Consider the following 20,273-nt stretch of genomic DNA (forward strand, 5'->3'; position numbering starts at 1 on the left):
TCAGTCTAGCCTCACCTTTCTTTGACAATTTGAGATGTCACTGAGGTATTTGCATATACCAGCAGAATAGTGAGTACAGCTCTAGAGTATAATACAGCATGTAACTCAGGATCAGTAATGTATGTACACAGTGATTGCACCAGCAGAATAGTGAATGCAGCTCTGGAGTATAATACAGGACGTAACTCAGGATCAGTAATGTAATGTATGTACACAGTGACTGCACCAGCAGAATAGTGAGTGCAGCTCTGAGTATAATACAGGATTTAACTCAGGATCAGTAATGTAATGTATGAACACAGTGACTGCACTAGCAGAATAGTGAGTGCAGCTCTGGAGTATAATGCAGGATGTATCTCAGGATCAGTAATGTAATGTATGTACACAGTGACTGCACCAGCAGAATAGTGAGTGCAGCTCTGGAGTATAATACAGGATGTAACTCAGGATCAGTAATGTAATGTATGTACACAGTGACTGCACCAGCAGAATAGTGAGTGCAGCTCTGGAGTATAATACAGGATGTAACTCAGGATCAGTAATGTAATGTACGTACACAGTGACTGCACCAGCAGAATAGTGAGTGCGCACACTATTGCCGGATCTTGCTCAATAACTGACGGCTCTAGCCGGTGATTCTCCTGCATCAGGTGACGTCACACTGACAGGACAGGGCTTTCTCTGCCGACTTCATGCTGACAGTCGAATTCCCACAGTCAGGGCACGTTCACACCACCGGATGTCCGAGTTCTGTCTGTGACGGTATCGCTGAAGACTTGGCCCGGTGTTACATGATGCGACCATCAAGCAAGAAACATGGCCGCTTCCCTGGTGTCTAACGTGAGTCCAGTGCGGAGCTGCCATTCAGTGTACGGGTGCGAGGAAAGTCAGACACCGCAGTACAGATCTGAATGGAGCGGACGCAGCAGAACTGCGGCAGAGACTGAGGAGCAGGACGATGGCGACAGCGGCAGAGACTGAGGAGCAGGACGATGGCGGCAGCAAAGACTGAGGAGCAGGACGATGGCGGCGGTGGCAAAGACTGAGGAGCAGGACGTTGGCGGCAGCAGAGACTGTGCAGCAGGACGATGGCGGCGGCAAAGACTGAGGAGCAGGACGATGGCGGCGGCAGAGACTGAGGAGCAGGACGATGGCGGCGGCAGAGACTGAGGAGCAGGACGATGGCGGCGGCAGAGACTGAGGAGCAGGACGATGGCGGCGGCAGAGACTGAGGAGCAGGACGATGGCGGCGGCAGAGACTGAGGAGCAGGACGATGGCGGCGGCAGAGACTGAGGAGCAGGACGACGACGGTGGCGGCAGAGACTGAGTAGCAGGACGAAGCGTTCACGGGTCCATGTGGAGGTAGACTGTGACAGCTCCTGCAGCGCTGATTCTGAGGAACTGCAGTATGAGTCAGTGTACAGACTGGATTCCTGCAATCCTTGGAGTTGGCAGAACACGTACAGCGCCACTCTCAAGATCTGTACCCGGCTCCACAACATTGACCCAATGGGCAGTGAGGGAAAGGTATCGTCCCTGTCCATGGTTACTGGTCCACGCATCGGTGGTCAGGTGGACCTTGCTACTGACGGTGTTTAGTAGCGCATGTTTAATTTTTCCCTCCACATGCTTTTGCAGGGCAGGGACGGCTCGCCTGCTGAAATAAAAGCGGCTGGGCACGTTGTATTGTGGGACTGCCAATGCCATGAAGTTCCTGAAGGTGTCAGTCTCAACCAGCCTGAATGAGAGCATTTCAAGGGCCAGTAGTTTGGCAATGCCAGCATTCAGAGCCTGTGCTCGGGGATGGTTTGCCGAGTATGCTCGCCTTTTCTCCCATGCATGTGCTACCGATGGCTGTAGAGTGGCCTGGGAGTGTGAGGATGACAGGGAACATGGTGCTGTGGGTGGAATGTCACTGGGTCTCTGGACAACAGTGCCAGAAGTTCTTCCATGGTGATCCTGTGAGGAAGCCGAACCAGCTGTGTGTGAGCTGGAGGAAGAAGCTACAACACAAGCTGAAGAGGTGGTAGGTGGTGCTGTAGGTTGGCCTACGTCTTCAGTGTGTCTTTGTAACTCCACCACGTGCTTGGTCCGCACATGTTTCCACATATTTGTGGTATTGAGGTTGCTGTCACTTTTCCCTCTTTTGACTCTCTGATGACACAGCTTGCATTTGACAAAGCAAATGTCATCTGCAACTGTGTCAAAAAAGGACCACGCACTGCAAGTCCTGGGAGCGACTGTTTTGGGAGAGGAATGCTCCTAACGGGTGCCGAAGTGGAGGCTGCAGGCAACCAAGTCTGCCCCCTCCCTCTCGTTTTGGCCGTTCGGGGAATCTCTTCCTCAGAGCTGCTCCCACCACCTTCCTGTTCCTCACGCCATGATGGGTCAAGGACCTCATCATCTACACTCCCCTTTTCAAACACCGGCTGGTCCTGGGTTGTCTCGCCAGCACCAGAAAGTGGCACCTGAGTCTCATCATCTGATGCGTACTGAGGTATGCTGACCATAGGCATGTTTTAATATTTTTTCTTGTTACGCCGTTTCCCGATTGGATTCTTTTTATACTGATAAATTAGGCGATTCTGAAAGCGTGATACCAAAATGTGTATTTTTCATTGTTTTATTTTCAGTGGGGCGAATGGGGGGTGATTTGAATTTATTAAACTTTTTTTCTTTTACTTGCTTCAATTGCTTACTTGGGAGACTAGAAGCTGCGATTATCTGATCACTTCTGCTACACACAGGGCGGCGCTCATAGCAACCCGGCAATGACAACCACGAGGATCTCATGCCAACCCATTGGTGCCTCAAGTGTGACAAGGGTGCCGATGGGCGGGGTTTGTGGCAGGTTGTTACCAATCTTTGCACAGCATCAGCTGCCTCCAGGCAGCAACTCTCTTGAGTCTTTTCTACGGATAATGTTTGCTCCTCAGTTGATCTGCCGCTGCTGTCATCTTGCTCCCCAGCATCTCTGTTGTCCTGCTCCTCAACATCTCTGCTGCCGTCGTCCTGCTCCTCAACGCCTCTGCTGCCGTCGTCCTGCTCCTCAACGCCTCTGCTGCCGTCGTCCTGCTCCTCAGCGTCTCTGCCGCCGCCGTCCTCCTGCTACTCCTCAGTCTCTGCCGCCGTCGTCGTCCTGCTACTCCTCAGTCTCTGCCGCCGCCATCGTCGTCCTGCTCCTCAGTCTCTGCCGCCGCCGTCGTCGTCCTGCTCCTCAGTCTCTGCCGCCGCCGTCGTCGTCCTGCTCCTCAGTCTCTGCCGCCGCCGTCGTCGTCCTGCTCCTCAGTCTCTGCCGCCGTCGTCCTGCTCCTCAGTCTCTGCCGCCGCCGTCGTCCTGCTCCTCAGTCTCTGCCGCCGCCGTCGTCCTGCTCCTCAGTCTCTGCCGCCACCGTCGTCCTGCTCCTCAGTCTCTGCCGCCGCCCTGCCGCCGCCGTCGTCCTGCTCCTCAGTCTCTGCCGCCGCCGTCGTCCTGCTCCTCAGTCTCTGCCGCCGCCGCCGTCGTCCTGCTCCTCAGTCTCTGCCGCCGTCGTCCTGCTCCTCAGTCTCTGCCGCCGTCGTCCTGCTCCTCAGTCTCTGCCGCCGTCGTCCTGCTCCTCAGTCTCTGCCGCCGCCGCCGTCGTCCTGCTCCTCAGTCTCTGCCGCCGCCGCCGTCGTCCTGCTCCTCAGTCTCTGCCGCCATCGTCCTGCTTCTCAGTCTCTGCCGCCGTCGCCATCGTCCTGCTCCTCAGTCTCTGCCGCCATCGTCCTGCTCCTCAGTCTCTGCCGCCGTCGCCATCGTCCTGCTCCTCAGTCTCTGCCGCCATCGTCCTGCTCCTCAGTCTCTGCCGCCATCGTCCTGCTCCTCAGTCTCTGCCGCCGTTCTGCTGCGTCCGCTCCTTTCAGATCTGTACTGCGGTCTCTGACTTTCCTCGCACCCGTACACTGAATGGCGGCTCCGCACTGGACTCACGTTAGACACTTGCTTGATGGTCGCATCATGTAACACCGGGCCAAGTCTTCAGCGATACCGTCACAGACAGAACTCGGACATCCGGTGGTGTGAACGTGCCCTGACTGTGGGAATTCGGCTGTCAGCATGAAGTCGGCAGAGAAAGCCCTGTCCTGTCAGTGTGACGTCACCTGATGCGGGAGAATCACCGGCTAGAGCCGTCAGTTATTGAGTAAGATCCGGCAATAGTGTGTGCAGGTCACGTGCCCGCCTATCCCGCTCCAGAGAATCCCAGCACCGCCGGGCGGCCTCTGACGTGAAGTAAAGGGTGATGACCTTTATAGGTGCTCGGAACATGACGTCATCCGTTCGTAACACAGGTTACTATGGTTCAAGCACGTGCTGTTAGGACTGCTGACGTCATGTCGTCGCTCCCTGTTAGGCTCCACCTTCATCTATTCTCATTGGTTGTAAAGTGAAGGCTTACACCGCGCCCTGCTGTGACGTCTCGTGAGGTGATTGGCTAAGTTAAGGCGGACAGTTCCGGTATCGGGAGGCTGGGCGTGGCAGTGGTGACAGCACAGAGAGGCCGGAGATGCCGCGATACAGCCCCGGAGAGGCCCCTGGGGGCCACAGCTCCGTGCACCGGATAAGGATGAACGGCGGCTGCAGGAGCGAGAACGGAGGGCCGAAGAACGGATACGTGAGGAACGGAGTCTGCCCCGAGGTGCGGGAGAAGAGGAGCAGAGGCCCCGTGTGTAGTCAGGGCTGTCACCGGGAGACTAATACGGGGGAGGGACCATGTAATGGATAAGGGGAGGGGATAGTGTAATGGACAAGGGGGAGGGGACATTGTAATGTATAATGAGGAGGAGAGAGTGTAATGGAAAAGGGGAAGGGGGACAGTGTAATGGACAAGGGGGAAGGGACCGTGTAATGGGCAAGGGGGCGGGGACAGTGTAATGGGCAAGGGGGCGGGGACAGTGTAATGGTGTGCTATGTGAGGGTGTTTTATTCTCTGTTCCGCCATGTTGGGTGATTGTGGTGCAGGATTGTTTGGGGGGGATGCCTCATACCCTAATGTGTGGGTTCTGCTGCCAGTTCATGGCCCGATGCACCTCATACTCCAGGCTCCCCTTGTGTAGAAGCCTTGTGACCTCTGGAATGTGACAGAACAATGGGGGGTCCTGCATGTGGATAAAGGTGGGCCGGGCAACTGACAGTCATGTTGATGGCGGCTCCTCCACATCCGCTGCAGGTACCCGCTGCCAGTGTTACCGCCCTTGAATACAGTACATTGCTCTCTGTTATCAGCCGGGCTGGGGCTGCATCGTGGACATGGGACTTCATGAAATCCCCTCCACTATGCTGTAACATCTGGACGCTGTGGTTGTACACAGTGTCCAACCCGCAGCATTTCCTGACCGTGGGAACATACCCTAAGGCTATGTGCCCATGTTGCGGAAATGTCACATGTCCTCGCCGCTGGTAAAACGCATGCGGAATTCACATGCGCTTTCCCTCAAAACACAAGCGTTATTAGCTTGCAGATTGCTTGTGCATTTCCAAGAGATTTGAAGCATCGCTTGGAAAGGTGAATGACAGGTTGGTCACACTTGTCAAGCACAGTGTTTGACGAGTGTAACCACCTTTAGACTATTGAGGCGGCCTATGCGACATCAGTAGTAAAAGATAGAATGTTAAAAATAATAAAAACAATAAAAAATAGGGATATACTTACCCTCTGTCGGCCCCCGGAATCCTCCCGATCCTCAGCGACACTGCTAGGCATCTTCCGTTCCCAGCGATGCCTTGCGTCAATGACCTCTGATGACGGCGAGACCGCTACGTCATCAGAGGTCATTCGCCCAATGCATCACTGGGAACGGAAGATGCCTAGCAGTGTCGCTGAGGATCGGGAGGATTCCGGGGGCCGACAGAGGGTAAGTATATCCCTATTTTTTATTTTAATTCTATTTTTTACAGGAATATGGTACATAGGGCATGTAGGAGAGTCTGCTCTCCTCCAGACCCTGGGTACCATCCGCACATGAAGCGCTCACTTTACGCATGGTGGACATAGCCACATGCGTAATGTGAGTGTTTCAATGCAATCCTATGGCGGCGGAATCGCTGCAATTCCGCAGAAATAATGAACATGCTGCGGATTTTACCGCTATGCGATTCTGCAGCGGAAAAACCTGCAGCATTGGCACAGCAACTGCGGAATCCCAAAGGATTGCATGGGAATGCGTTTTTTAAGTATTTCCACTGCAGCGGAAACGCTTAAAAAACGCAACGTAGGCACACAGCCTAAGACTCGATGTAACAGTAGAATAGTGACTGCAGCTCTGGAGGTGACTGGAGTATAAGACACAGTGTAACAGCAGAATAGTGACTGCAGCTCTGGAGGTGAGTGGAGGATAAGATGAAATGTTGCATAATAGTGACTGAAGCTCGGGAGGGGAGGATAATAAATGATGAAACAGCAGAATTGTGACTTCAGCTCTGCAGGTGACTGGAGAATAAGACATGATGTAACAGTAGAATAGTGACTGCCGCTCTGGAGGTGAGTGGAGGATAATCCACAATGTGATAGCAGAATAGTGACTCCAGCTCTGGAGGTGACTGGAGGATAAGATCCCACCTTCCTTGTTCTCTGGTCACATCTAGAGCTACATTCACATCAGCTATAAAGGTGACTGTAGGATAAAGACATGATGTAACAGCAGAATAGTGACTGCAGCTCTGGAGGTGAGTGGAGCATAAAACTTGATGTACAGCAGAATAGCGACTGCAGCTCTGGAGGATAAGACACAATGTAGCCGAAGAATAGTGACTGCAGCTCTGGAGGTGACTGGAGGATAAGACACGATGTAACAGTATAAGGCTGTGTGCCCACGTTGCGTTTTTTATGCGTTTCCGCCGCAGCGGAAGCCCTTAAAAAAAACGCTAATAAAACGCATTCCCATGCAATCCTTTGGGATTCCGCAGTTGCAGTGTCCATGCTGCGGACTTTACCGCTGCGGAATCGCATAGAGGTAAAATCCGCAGCATGTCCATTATTTCTGCGGAATCGCAGCGATTCCGCCACCATAGGATTGCATTGAAACGCTCACTTTACACATGTGGCTTTGCACACCATGCGTGAAGTGAGCAATTCATGTGCAGATGGTACCCAGGGCTGGAGGAGAGGAGACTTTCCTCCAGCCCTGGGTACCATATTCCTGTCAAAAATAGAATTAAAATAAAAAATAGGGATATACTTGCCCTCTGTCAGCCCCCGGAATCCTCCCGGCCCTCATGGTTCTGCCGGCAACTTCCGTTCCCAGGGATGCATCACACGCATGACCTCTGATGACGTAGCGGTCTCGCGTGATGCTACGTCATCTGAGGTCATTCTTGCAATGCATCCCTGGGAACGGAAGTTGCCGGCAGCGCCATGAGGGCCGGGAGGATTCCGGGGGCCGACAGAGGGTAAGTATGTATATCACTATTTTTTATTTTTTTTAATTATTTTTAACATTCTATCTTTTACTATTGATGCCGCATAGGCAGCATCAATAGTATAAATGTGGTCACACTTGTCAAGCACTATGCTTGACAAGTGTGACCAACCTGTCAATCACTTTCCCAGCGATGCTTCAAATCTCTTGGAAAAGTGCAAACATTCTGCAAGCTAAAAATTCTTGGAAAACGCTTGTGTTTTGCGGGAAAACGCATGTGAATTCCGCATGCGTTTTACTCGCGGCGGGGACTTGTGACTTTTCCGCAACATTTCTGCAATGTGGGCACATAGCCTTATAGTGACTGCAGCTCTGGAGGTGACTGGAGGACAAGACATGATGTAACAGCAGAATAGTGACTGCAGCTCTGGAGGATAAAACATGATGTAAGAGCAGAATGGTGACTGGAGGATAAGACCTAATGTCACTGCAGCTCTGGAGGTGACTGGAGGATAAGACATGATGTGACTGCAGCCAGCTCTGGAGCTCTGTCTTGTAGTATGGGAGGTCATTGCTTGTGTTGGGGTCCCATGACTGCACAGGGAGGCACACCCCGGGTGTGGGATCTCGTTCCTCTGCTTCCGCTCCCTCTGTTCTTGGCTCTTGTCCATGTTCTGTCTCAGGAATGCTTTGTGTGTAGGAAACCTCTTTTAATCCGCCATCCGGTCTGCGCGGGTTCGTATTGCGCTGCGCTGTGTTCTGCATGTGAGCTATGTACACGGCGGGCAGAGACAACGGCACAGTGTCCTCCATGATGTGTCCACATCTGCACAGTCTGCCCTCTGCTGGTGGAGTAGCTGTACTGACATCCCAGACCAGGAGGTCACAGAGTGTTAGACTACCACCGAGGGTCTACTGAGTACGGGGGCATTGGCTGAATGATGGTTGGGGGAGATGCCAATTGCAATGTTCTCCCCGTGATCAGCTGTTGGTTCCCATAGATTACACCGGAGCGCTGTAGTGGACGCTGTTGTCTATCATCACCTGATCATCGTTCTTCCGTCGGCCATCTTGTGTGTATGGCGGACGTTAGTCTGAGGAGCAGAGTTATTGTTCTCTCATCTTCGTCAGGGCATGAAATGTGTGGGAGGAAGAGGATCTCCAGCAGCACAGAGCATTTCAGGAGGGATGTTACATACTGAGAGTTGTGTGGTAGGAGCAGAGGCTGCAGTGACACAGATTATTTCACGAGCAGTGTGCTGACTCATTCTGTGGTTTCCCCCTTTGCAGCTTCTTCATGGCGGACTATACAAGCGGCCGTTCCATGAGGCGTTCGAGGAGACCCCCATGCTGGTTGCTGTCCTCACCTACATGGGATATGGGATACTCACCCTGTTCGGATACTTGCGGGATTTTCTCAGAGCCTGGAAGATTGAGAAGTGTCACAATGCCACAGAGCGGGAGGAGCAGAAAGTAAGGGGCTGAGCTTCTGCAGAACATCTTTTCTGTTTGTGTACGGTTAATGGGTTATTACCATCTGGAACATATCTGACATTTCACTAGGACCCCTCCGCATAACCCGAGAGTGGGGCTCCGTCACTTTCCAGGACCAGAGGGGTGTCCGCCCATGAGCTTCTATAGAATGAAAAAGCCAAACATTGGCAGCCCCCCTGTTGTTGCTTTCTGGTTTTGCGGAGGGTCCTCGTGATCAGGGCTGTGGAGTTGGTAAGCCAAACCTCTGAATCCAACGCCTCAATTTCCATGACTCCGACTCCCACATACATGGCTCATGTTTAAGTGATAAATTTACTATAGTAAAATGGTAACATCAGGCTTGTAATCATTATGATTCAATAATCTAACCATTCAGAACATTAAATATATTTATTGGAATACAACTTTAGAACAGAAACTTTTGCATATTTACAGTTTATTATACACTCTGCAGTAAGTGGAAAAAAAACAGTTTTCAACAAAAACTTACTGAATAACATTTGTGCAGTCTATGAATTTGTTCTGAGAAATAGTATCCATCAGATCCTCCTTCATAGATGACATCAAATCTGACCTAATAATTCTAAGGCTAGAGAACAACCTCTCTACACTAACTTGGGTTGGTGACAAAGCCGTAACCACATGGGCAGCATCTCTAACAATTTCCGGGTATAAAGGAATTGCCTCATGCACAGTCAGTTTTGGTGAACGGTTGACCTCTTCTACTTCTTTGAGAGCAAGTGAAAAATGTTGCTGAGATATGGTCAATCTGTTTTCTATGGGAGTGGAATCTTTTTCCCTGCGGCAATGCTTTGTCTGCTCCATGTCGTCCAAATACTTTTTGAATTCAAACTCCTCATCTGATGAAGATGAAGGAACGGCAGCAGCAGCACAGGCAGGACCCGAGTCCTCTTACTCTTGGCTGTCCTGTAGGCCACTCTTCCTAACTACTACCTCAGTCAGAGCTTCTTTTCCTTCAGTAAGCGGTTGATCATCCAGCAATATACGATGACTCGGGTCCACATAAACAGCTGCCAGAAAAATTTTATTTTCTAATAGCTGTGTCTCTCTCCATTTCATTGACGCAGCAATGCCATCTGCAGTTAAACTCTTTGGGTCAGGCAAAACTAAAAGTTCTTCCACTCCTTTATAGCAATTCCAGGAGTTAAATCCTCAGCTTGTAACTTTTTAGTCACTGTAAATTGGTGATGAAGCAATTCCTTCAATTCAGCCACCTGTGTCCATTGACCTTCATGTAGTGTTACCTGAGGGTTGGCCATATCTACAAGGAAGGGTTTCAGCTCGAGCAATCGCTCAGTCATTAAATAGGTGCTGCCCCACCGAGTGGCTTGATCCACAATTGCCCCTTTCCCAGCACGTCTCTTCAAGATGGAATCAATTTTAGGCGTTCTGGCAGCAATAACCACTTTCCTCACGTTGCTAATCAGAGTTCCAGCATGTCCCTCTTGCAGACTATCTCTTATTGCCAGCTGCAGCGTGTGCACAACACAGCGCAATAGGAAAGAGGTGTGAAGCAGTTTATTCATCAATGTAATTGTACTTATCATGTTTGAAGCATTGTCCGTTACAATAGCAAGAACCTGTTCTTTTGTGAACACATAATCTTGCAGGACACTTTCCACTAAGGCCTGGAGAAACTTGCTGCTGTGATGAGCTTTAGTATCTTTTACTGCCAGCATGTTGGTAACAATTTCTTTGTTGTCACAAACATATCGAGCGTTGATAGCAAAATAGTTCACTCTGTGACGTGTGCAGGCATCCATTTTAAGAAACATGAAGCGTCTTTTGAGAGTCTTTTTAAGATCTTCCTTTTGTTTAAGGGCTTCTTCAATCACTAATTTTCTAATACTTTCTCTTTCTAGAGAAACACCAAGTTTGCGGGCAATTTCTCCATTAAGAGCTGTAAAAGCTGGTCGTGCAAATAATGATAATGGTACACCGTCCTTCACAACAAGCTGTATGAGCTGTCTTTTAAACATATCTGCTGTCATTGTTACAGTAACTTTGTCACAAAATATCTTGTAACTGATGTTTGAGACCTCTTTCCCCCTCCTTTGCCTGGCGGGAAGTGCTGGGCTCTGGTTTCTTGGTGCTGCTCTTATCTTTTTCAATCACAGCTTGTAAACTTCTGTGTGGCAGTGTTGAAAATGTCTTTTTAGATTGGAGGCTTTTGAAGGAACAAAATCACTTCCTGAGTATGCAGCTGATTTTGGCATCACAGGATTTGTTTTCATCTGGGTCACTTATACACTGACACATAAAATGGTTTTTATCTTGAGTAACTGAAATGCTGAAATACAGCTGACTTCATAAAATGCTTCATAGACATTTTGTAATTATGCAAGTTCACTCTAAAAATTTTGTCCTGTAAAAAAATAAGGTATATTGAAATTCTTGCAGGAATAGGGAATCATGCACTGTATAATTTAGGATACAAATAAATCAATCTGCATAAATCAATAGAATAGATAAGTATAAAGTTTGTAAAATATGTTGTTAGATAGCTTTAAGGGCATGTCACATTAAGCGATATCGCTAGCAATATCGCTATAACTTGTGACGTTATAGCGATATTGCTAGCGATATCGCTGTGTCTGATACTTACCTACGACCGGCTCCCCCGCTGCTTATCGCTGATCGCGCGAGAACAGGTTGGACCGTTTCTCGTCGTCAGCTTCCTGCGGCGCTTCCTGCTGTGACGACGAGCGACGCGTGGACGCGGGCGGGAGGACGCAGGATCGCCTGGTGTGACAGGTAAGTAGCGACCCCCGTCCCCAGCGATGTCGCTGGTGAGATCTGCCTGTGTGGCAGCTCACTAGCGACCACTTAGCGATGTACCAGCGATCCTGACCGCGTCATATCGCTGGTCGGGATCACTGGTACATCGCTAAGTGTGACCGTACCTTTACTCTGAACTTTCATTGTCAGGCTTGTCTCAGGGTACAGCTCACTAAATGCTTCACATCATATTTCTTCACAGTCTATGAAGAGAGGAGGAGGGTGAGAGCATGTTTGTGCTGAATCATATTCCAGAACACACACACAAATATATACGTCCTCATTGATCCTGTTACTGTATTTCCAAATTTGAGATGTTAGAAAAGTTTTTCCCCTTATATTCTATGTATAGTGTATATACAGTGCCTTGCAAAAGAATTCGGCCCCCTGGAACTTTTCCACCTTTTCCCACATATCATGCTTAAAACATAAAGATACCAGTTGTAAATTTTTGGTGAAGAATCAACAAGTGGGACACAATTGTGAAGTTGAACGAAATTTATTGGTTATTTTAAATTTTTGTGGAAAGTCAAAAACTGAAAAGTGGAGCGTGCAATATTATTCGGCCCCTTTAACTTAATACTTTGTTGCGCCACCTTTTGCTGCAATTACAGCTGCAAGTCCCTTGGGGTATGTCTCTATCAGTTTTGTACATCAAGAGACTGAAATTCTTGCCCATTCTTCCTTGGCAAACAGCTCGAGCTCAGTGAGGTTTGATGGAGATCGTTTGTGAACAGCAGTTTTCAGCTCTTTCCACAGATTCTCAATTGGATTCAGGTCTGGACTTTGACTTAGCCATTCTAACACCTGGATACGTTTATTTGTGAACCATTCCATTGTAGATTTTGCGTTATGTTTGGGATCATTGTCTTGTTGGAAGACAAATCTCCGTCCCAGTCTCAGGTCTTTTGCTGACTCCAACAGGTTTTGGAGCATACAGAGATAACATATTGGACTATTGATTTATGCACAGTTTATTGAAAGTTTAGATATGATTTAAGAAGTACTTACCTTAATCCTGCTTTCCTGCTCACTGCAGAAGTTCTGAGATGAATGCAGGCATTCCTTCCCTTTGTGTTTATTTTTTCCCCTTATCTGTAGAGGAGGAGCTTCACTACTTATCATGAACATAAACTGCAGCACAGATTCACCTCAGCTAAAAGTCTAGACCTTAGATCAGGAATACGACAGACATTTCTAGGACATTTCATAACTTTCACAAATTCTTATGAAAAAAATATTCCCAACAAACTGCATTGAACTACTATACCCAATTCATTATATATTTTAGGAGTCGGTCCATTTTATACCAGCTCCAACTCCGACTCCACAGCCCTGCTAGTGATGCCAGAATTGTCCCAGAAAAGAATATGTATGTGATGGGTCCAAACCCTTAGGCTGGGCTCCTTTGCTCCTGCTTGTGTATGTGGAGCAGTTTTTGTTCTGCGGCCGCTCTTCAGCCTGACCTCTGCTACTCTGTTTTGTAGGATTTCGTCCCTCTGTATCAGGACTTTGAAAACTTCTACACACGGAACCTGTATATGAGGATCAGAGACAATTGGAATCGGCCGGTGAGCAGTGTTCCGGGGGAGCGGGTGGATGTGCTGGAGAGGTTCACAGACGACTACAACTGGACCTTCAAGTGAGTGATCATTTCAGGGCGTTCCTGCCTGACCTGCGAGATTTACACTCCTCCCTTTCTTCCCTGGCCCTCCTCCGTGGCCGCCTTCTTCCTCCTCCCTGGCCCCGGCCGCCCTCCTTCTTGGCCCCGGCCGCCCTCCTTCTTGGCCCCGGCCGCCCTCCTTCTTGGCCCCGGCCGCCCTCCTTCTTGGCCCCGGCCGCCCTCCTTCTTGGCCCCGGCCGCCCTCCTTCTTGGCCCCGGCCTCCCTCCTTCTTGGCCCCGGCCGCCCTCCTTCCTGGCCCCGGTTGCACTCCGCCTCTTCCTTCCTGGCCCCGGCCGCCCTCCGCCGCCTTCTCTTCCTTCCAGGCCCCGGCCGCCCTCCGCCTCCTCCTCTTCCTTCCTGGCCCTGGCCGCCCTCCGCCGCCTCCTCTACCTTCCTGGCCCTGGCTGCCCTCCGCCGCCTCCTCTTGTTCCCTGGCTCCTGCACTCCTCCTCCTTGGCCCTGACCCTTCTCCTCTTCCTCCGCCCTCCTCTTTGTCCTTCTGGCGTGCAGATATGCAATAAATGCTCTTTCAGGTTCACCGGCCGGGTGATTAAGGGCGTCATTAACATGGGCTCCTACAACTACCTCGGCTTTGCAAAGAACAGTGGATTCTGTGCTGATGCTTCGGCTGGTGTCTTGCAGCGGTACGGAGGGGGAGTGTGCAGCACGCGGCAGGAGATGGGTGAGTGCTAGACATTACATCTCTGGGGGGGCGCTCTCCCGCCCCGGGCCCTGCAATGCTTTTAGCTGTTTGCCTTTCTGCAGGTAATCTGGATAAGCATGAAGAGCTGGAGTGCCTGGTTGCCCGTTTCCTTGGCGTGGAGGCGGCCATGACTTATGGAATGGGGTTTGCTACAAACTCTATGAATATCCCGGCACTGGCAGAGAAGGTAAGTCCTCAAAATAATGTGGGTGGGTGTGTGCTGCTCGTCTTATGCTTTGTACTGTCTGGCTGGAGACATCTTCATGTTGTTGTTTTTTTGTCAGGGCTGCCTTATCCTCAGCGACGAGCTGAACCATGCCAGCCTTGTACTGGGCGCTCGGCTCTCGGGGGCCACAATTCGCATCTTCAAGCATAACAGTAAGAGTCCCTTGTTAAATAGATGGTGATTTTCTCCGATGCCACTGATCAGCCTCTGCTCTGACCCGCCGCCGTCTTTCCTCGGCTGTGACCCGCCGCCGTCTCTGTGTTTCCTCGGCTGTGACCCGCCGCCGTCTCTGTGTTTCCTCGGCTGTGACCCGCCGCCGTCTCTGTGTTGCCTCGGCTGTGACCCGCCGCCGTCTCTGTGTTGCCTCGGCTGTGACCCGCCGCCGTCTCTGTGTTGCCTCGGCTGTGACCCGCCGCCGTCTCTGTGTTGCCTCGGCTGTGACCCGCCGCCGTCTCTGTGTTGCCTCGGCTCTTACCCGTCTTTCCTCCTCATAGACATGCAGAGTTTGGAGAAGCTGCTGAGAGACGCCATAGTCCAGGGTCAGCCTCGTACTCACCGGCCATGGAAGAAAATCCTAATCCTGGTGGAGGGGATATACAGGTTAGCACAGCCGCAGGGATGCTAATTCTGCCCTGGTTGTAGTAGTCCAGGTGGCTTGCTGGTTTGACTGGTTTATGCTGGTTGCAGTATGGAGGGCTCCATCGTTCGTCTGCCCGAGGTCATCGCCCTGAAGAAGAAGTACAAGGCGTACCTGTATTTGGACGAGGCGCACAGTATTGGGGCGCTGGGCCCAAATGGCCGTGGTGTGGTTGATTACTTTGGTCTGGATCCCCGAGATGTGGACATCATGATGGGAACGTTCACTAAGAGTTTTGGTGGAGCTGGGGGCTACATTGGGGGCACTGAGGTGAGGTCCTGGCTCTGGGGTCACCCTTGTCACATGCCCCCGGTCTGCGCGCGCTTCTGATGCCGTGTTAAGCTGTGGGGCTTCATATTGTGATTTTTATTTGTCTCCCTCCCCCAGGTCTTGATTGACTACCTGCGGAAGCACTCCCACAGCACGGCATACGCCACCTCCATGTCACCGCCGGTAACGGAGCAGATCATCACTTCTATGAAGTGCATTATGGGTGAAGACGGCACCAGCTTTGGTAAGTAGCTGAGCGGTTACTATCAGCGGCACATCAGAATGGGCAAAGATTGGTGTAAACCACATTAGGGTCCAAGAAGCTCTGCTCTGCAGTGCCACTAGATGGTGATGTGCTACATCAGTCTGGGGGTAGGTGGGCGGTCCGCTGGGGTATGTGAGTGCTGCCATAGTTGGGGTCTCATCCTGTGCCATCTCCATGTTTCAGCTTCGGAGTAGTTGTGGCAATCGGAGCTGTGTCTTTGGACTTTCTGGTCAATGCAGCCTTCAGAAGAACCAGCAGGTGGCACCAACACAGATCACAATGGTCATAAATCTCCCTGGGGTGGGGGAGGGCTGGTCATATGTCAGAGTTGTGTAGTTTCTGTTGCCTTCTAATAGACAACAGCTCCTAGATTTCCAAGAGGATCCACGTAGACTTGTGAGCCTGTGAGGAGGTGTAATGTGCCTCCCTATTGTCCGGTTATTGACATGGAGCACGGAAGGGGGTGGGGGGCTGCTGTGGGGGATCAGGACCGCATGTGTGGCCCTGATGTTACCCTGTGACTGCACCTCCACATAAATATTGGCCCTGAGGATGAATTGTTACCTTGTGTAATATCTCCGTATGTTCATGGTGGTCGGTAACTTCAGACAAAGCACTGGCGCCATCCACTGAGGTGACGTCACCTTTGTACCTATGACCTGTGTGTCACTATTATATTCCAAAGCATTGCACATGTCTCACCCCCATCGGACCTTGTTACAGGGACAATATATTCTGCGGCCCCTCACCTGAGGTGTCAGACATAAACGTCTGGAACGTCGTTGGGCTGTACACCTCAAATGCCCTCGCCCTGTTCTCATTTCCTAAGTATGTGTTTCTGCCCATAGTCCCTCGAGGTCTCGGAAAGCAGGGTGACAGGAAGAAGCATCACCCGAGGATATATCTGCAGTGCAGGGGTCTGGGAATATAGAGGCCGGCGCCTCTCAGGGGCCCAGCCACCTCTGCCTGGTCCCGGTCACCTTTCTCCGAGGCTGGGCCACCTCCCTTTCTGGCTGGAGATTTCAGTATGAACTCCAGGAGCCGCTGTCCTCCCAGGGGAGAGAAGACTCCTCTCAGTCGGGGATTATAAACATTGTCCAGGATCAAAGTGAGAGAGGATGCGGATTGGGGACTGCAGCATCTGGTTGTGATAAAGTTGTTTGTGTTTGGGAGGGGGGGGCTGACATTACAGCAGGGGGGGTCGCACACATGCGTTTAACCCTCTCTTGCCTTCTGTGAGTATCCCGGACACTGGGACATGGACATGTTGTGCCTTGTTTTTGGCGCCATTGTATCGGTGTCCTCGGGAGATCAACCTCTAATTCCCCCACCCCTCGGCTTTTTGGTCTGTTGTAACATCTGGGGGGGCTCTGTTCTAATGGTAGACATTATTCGTGCCCCTCACATCCTCTGATAATTGCCCCAGGGCAGACGGATGGGGCCCTTCATACAATTACAGATCACAGCAGAGACGATTGATTCCAGATTCTGCCGAGAAGGAAAACCTCCTCCTGATGTCAGGAGATACAGCCGGGAGCACGAGTGTGGCACTGACCGCCACCTCCTGACATCCGCACACAACTGGCTGCGCCTGACCGTGCAGCGGTGTAAAGTATTGATGATCGATTTCCACAGATCACCCTGCCAGCGGCAGAGAAACTGTGAGGAGTTGAGCCTGCAGCATGCTAGGGGTTAATGCTATGAGTCCATCCTGAGGCGCAGCTTGTGTCCAAGTGCCTGGTATTCACATGAGACGAGACTGCAGTACTAGGGCACCACCATGCATCAGAATGGGGCACTGTCTCTAGAGGGTAAGGCTCCCTGGGGGGATTAGAGATGCACCACAAATGATCATTTGTGGTGCATCTCTAATCATTTTGTGATACTTTCCTGTATCACAAATGATCAGTGATGTTCTCACCGTTTTTGGGGGGCTGTCTGTGACTGACATGAACCCCTCAACAATCCGGCTGCCTGTGTCCGGATTATAAATATACGTGTGCCTGCTGGGTGGTGGCGCCATTGTTCGTGACTCTGCCTTCGCTGCAGCGCGTGGATGACGCAGATACCAGTGACCTGTGGTCCCTCTAATTGGACTGATTGGCCTGTGCAGCGTCCAGTTGGGGGGAGTAGTGCGTGTTTTGTTGTTCCGCCTTGTCTGGTTCATTAGTTTCATTCATCCTCGGTGCAGCTTGTGTCACAACTCCACGTAACCCAGAACGTTCTCTCCATAGGACGGGAACGCGTGGAGCAGCTGGCGGAGAACACCCGCTACTTCAGACGTCGCCTCACAGAGATGGGGTTCATCATCTACGGAAACAGCGACTCCCCTGTGGTGCCACTAATGCTGTACATGCCAGCCAAGATCGGGTAAGGAGCTGCCTCGGGCAGGGTTAATTAGAGATCATTATCTTAATCCAGATGTCCCATGTGAATTTAAGATCTTGGGGTTAAAGCTGCGTGACAACCAATATGGTGTCCAGCACAGTTGTCACCCGTGCACCTAGAGACCTCAGACTTTCAGTTGCCCTTTATGTGGCTCTCCCTATAATAACACCATTTTTGCACCCCTGGATAAGAAGAGAGCACTCCTGGCCTGGGGGTGTCTGTGTGCCCCCTGTAATTACAGCTGGTGGGATCGGGGTCATCGCCAGGTGTTGCCCTGAGTGTGCAGCCCCCTGATGATATTTCCAGGCACTGCACATCAGACATTGACTCTTATCTTCCTGTCCGCAGGGCGTTCGGACGAGAGATGTTGAAGAGGAACATTGGAGTAGTAGTTGTGGGGTTTCCTGCCACCCCAATCATCGAGTCCAGAGCGCGGTTCTGTGTTTCTGCCGCTCACAGCAGGGAGATGCTGGACGAGGTAAGAGACCTGGTCATGGCAGTGCGTCGACTGAGCGCTGCTGGGGTCCTCCGCCTTCAGCACAGCGGGCACCAACTCAGTACTCTGCACTTTCTGCACTGACCCCTGATTCTCTTGCAGGCTCTGAATAAGATCAGTGAGGTCGGAGACCTTCTGCAGCTGAAATATTCCCGCCACCACTTTGTGCTGCTGCTGGATCGGCCATTTGATGAGACCACATATGAGGAGACTGAAGACTGACCACACGGGGCTGGCACCACTCCACCATCGGCTGGCCGGGTCCTCTGTGCCGGCTGTCAGCCTCCGCACCCGTTTTATACTTGTATATTTTCTTTTCCATTTTACATCCTATTTATTCTGGATGGGACCGGTGACGACTTTCCTCCGTCTGAGGCCTTCACTCCATGTTTAGTCTCTGTGGGGGCGGATTTCTATATTTCTGTTTGTCGCTCTGTGGTGGAGGAACAGCACAGGTGCTACTTATGGTGCTGACCTGAGGAGCTGCGGTCGTACCTGTGACGATGACGCACCATAGTGAGTCCAGGAGGGCATTACTCTACCGTCTGATTGTACTTGACCCTGGGGTGTGATGGTCAACTGTGGAGGGTGTCGTGCGGTCACAGGCAGTCTGACGTCCTTAGTCCGGCCCTGGACTGGGGTGTCCGGCATCAATAATGTTAAATGTTCCCTGACAAACTTTAACCCCTTCCACTCCAGCAGCAGCACTTACTAGGAGTCAACTCGCTGGCCACTACTTTTCCCCTAAGATGCCCCGTCATCGCGGGGACTGACAAGACCAGTGGTTGTGGGACCAGTACGAGGTGCTCGTTGTTTCATTCCTGCAGTTTTTATGCTCTTTTTGCTGCTTTGGAAAATGCACATTCCTTCTCTAATTCCTCATTGTGGGTCGGGCCCCTGCGGTTTGGCCCCGGGGAATGATCATTGAATGGCCTTCAGTTGTTTTCTTTGTGGCATGACGTTTGGATGTACTGAGCCGAAAGAATTCACGCTGCACGGGCCGCACTGGACTCAGCAGAGACTCCGCTGCTAATCAATAAATGCTCATTTATTTTCATGTTGTCGCCTTGTCTTATTGGCTGTGCGCCGCCATCCAAATGTCAATCACCTGATCCCTGGTGTGCTGCACGAGAGCCGCCGTACAGAGCTCAAGGCTAGCACTGATGATAGTACCCACCTGGTCACTACAAGGGCTGAACCCTGCAAGAGATCCAGAAGGGTCACATACCCTAGATCTGGGGCTTCATCAGCTGTATCCTCTCCATTCACCTCCATAGCAGCAAGCACACATCTGCTCCATATTTACACATTGTATGGTCTCTGTGCCAAGCAATTGTGGGAGTGCAGCTGGAGGAGAAGACGATACAGAGGCTGGTTCTCAGTAACAAAAATAAAAATGTGGTGGGGGATCTGATAACCTCTCACATGTATACAGGCAAATTGTCACCAGTGATAGATGATGAGCTGGTGAGTCAGTATATGGAGTGTGGTCTCATGTCTGATCACATGTCACTAGTGATGATACCGGCGGTGAGGAGTCTGTCTCCCTCCCCAATGTCATTTGCTCACCAGTCCGGCCCTCTCCGTTGTCTGCTGTGCATTATCCTCCGTCCCCTCTCCCCAGTTTTGTCCGAGCACCCGTCCGCATCGTCTGTCCCCTCTCCCTCCCCAGTTTTGTCCGAGCACCCGTCCGCATCGTCTGTCCCCTCTCCGATGTTATCTGCGCACCTGTCCCCTCTCCCCTGTGTCGTCCGTGCACCGTCTGTTCCCTTTTTCTACCAGGTATCGTCCGGGCACTGTCCGCTCACGCTACGTCCCTGGTGTTGTTCATATACCATCCGTTCCCTCCCTAATGGGTCTGCGAACTTTTCTAACCCTCTCACTACTCGATGTCTTCTACACACCGTCCATTTCCTCTCTCTGGCGTCGTCTGTGCCCCGTCCGCTCCCTCAC

At 51.3% G+C, this 20,273-nt stretch overlaps 1 protein-coding gene across 3 annotated transcripts; it reads left to right on the top strand.

The window, feature by feature from the left end:
* The first annotated feature begins 4,439 nt into the window (after positions 1-4,439).
* On the top strand, positions 4,440-19,377 carry SPTLC2 (serine palmitoyltransferase long chain base subunit 2). Of its 3 annotated transcripts, none has more exons than XM_073587213.1 (12): positions 4,440-4,686; positions 8,669-8,851; positions 13,159-13,313; positions 13,869-14,017; positions 14,101-14,225; positions 14,323-14,416; positions 14,759-14,864; positions 14,952-15,171; positions 15,289-15,415; positions 17,671-17,806; positions 18,173-18,302; positions 18,423-19,377. In XM_073587213.1, exons 1-12 carry the CDS (start codon positions 4,528-4,530, stop codon positions 18,540-18,542), a joined length of 1,704 nt encoding a protein of 567 aa, XP_073443314.1. In that variant the 5' UTR covers positions 4,440-4,527; the 3' UTR covers positions 18,543-19,377. The 3 variants fall into 3 exon arrangements, with proteins under 3 accessions (XP_073443314.1, XP_073443329.1, XP_073443322.1); XM_073587221.1 differs by having other exon boundaries at positions 4,442-4,659; XM_073587228.1 differs by lacking the exon at positions 8,669-8,851 and having other exon boundaries at positions 4,440-4,659.
* The last annotated feature ends 896 nt before the right edge of the window (positions 19,378-20,273 follow it).

The sequence above is a fragment of the Dendrobates tinctorius genome, unplaced genomic scaffold (assembly GCF_039654945.1).
Source record: "Dendrobates tinctorius isolate UK_male_01 unplaced genomic scaffold, ASM3965494v1 ptg000010l, whole genome shotgun sequence".
NCBI lineage: Eukaryota > Metazoa > Chordata > Amphibia > Anura > Dendrobatidae > Dendrobates > Dendrobates tinctorius.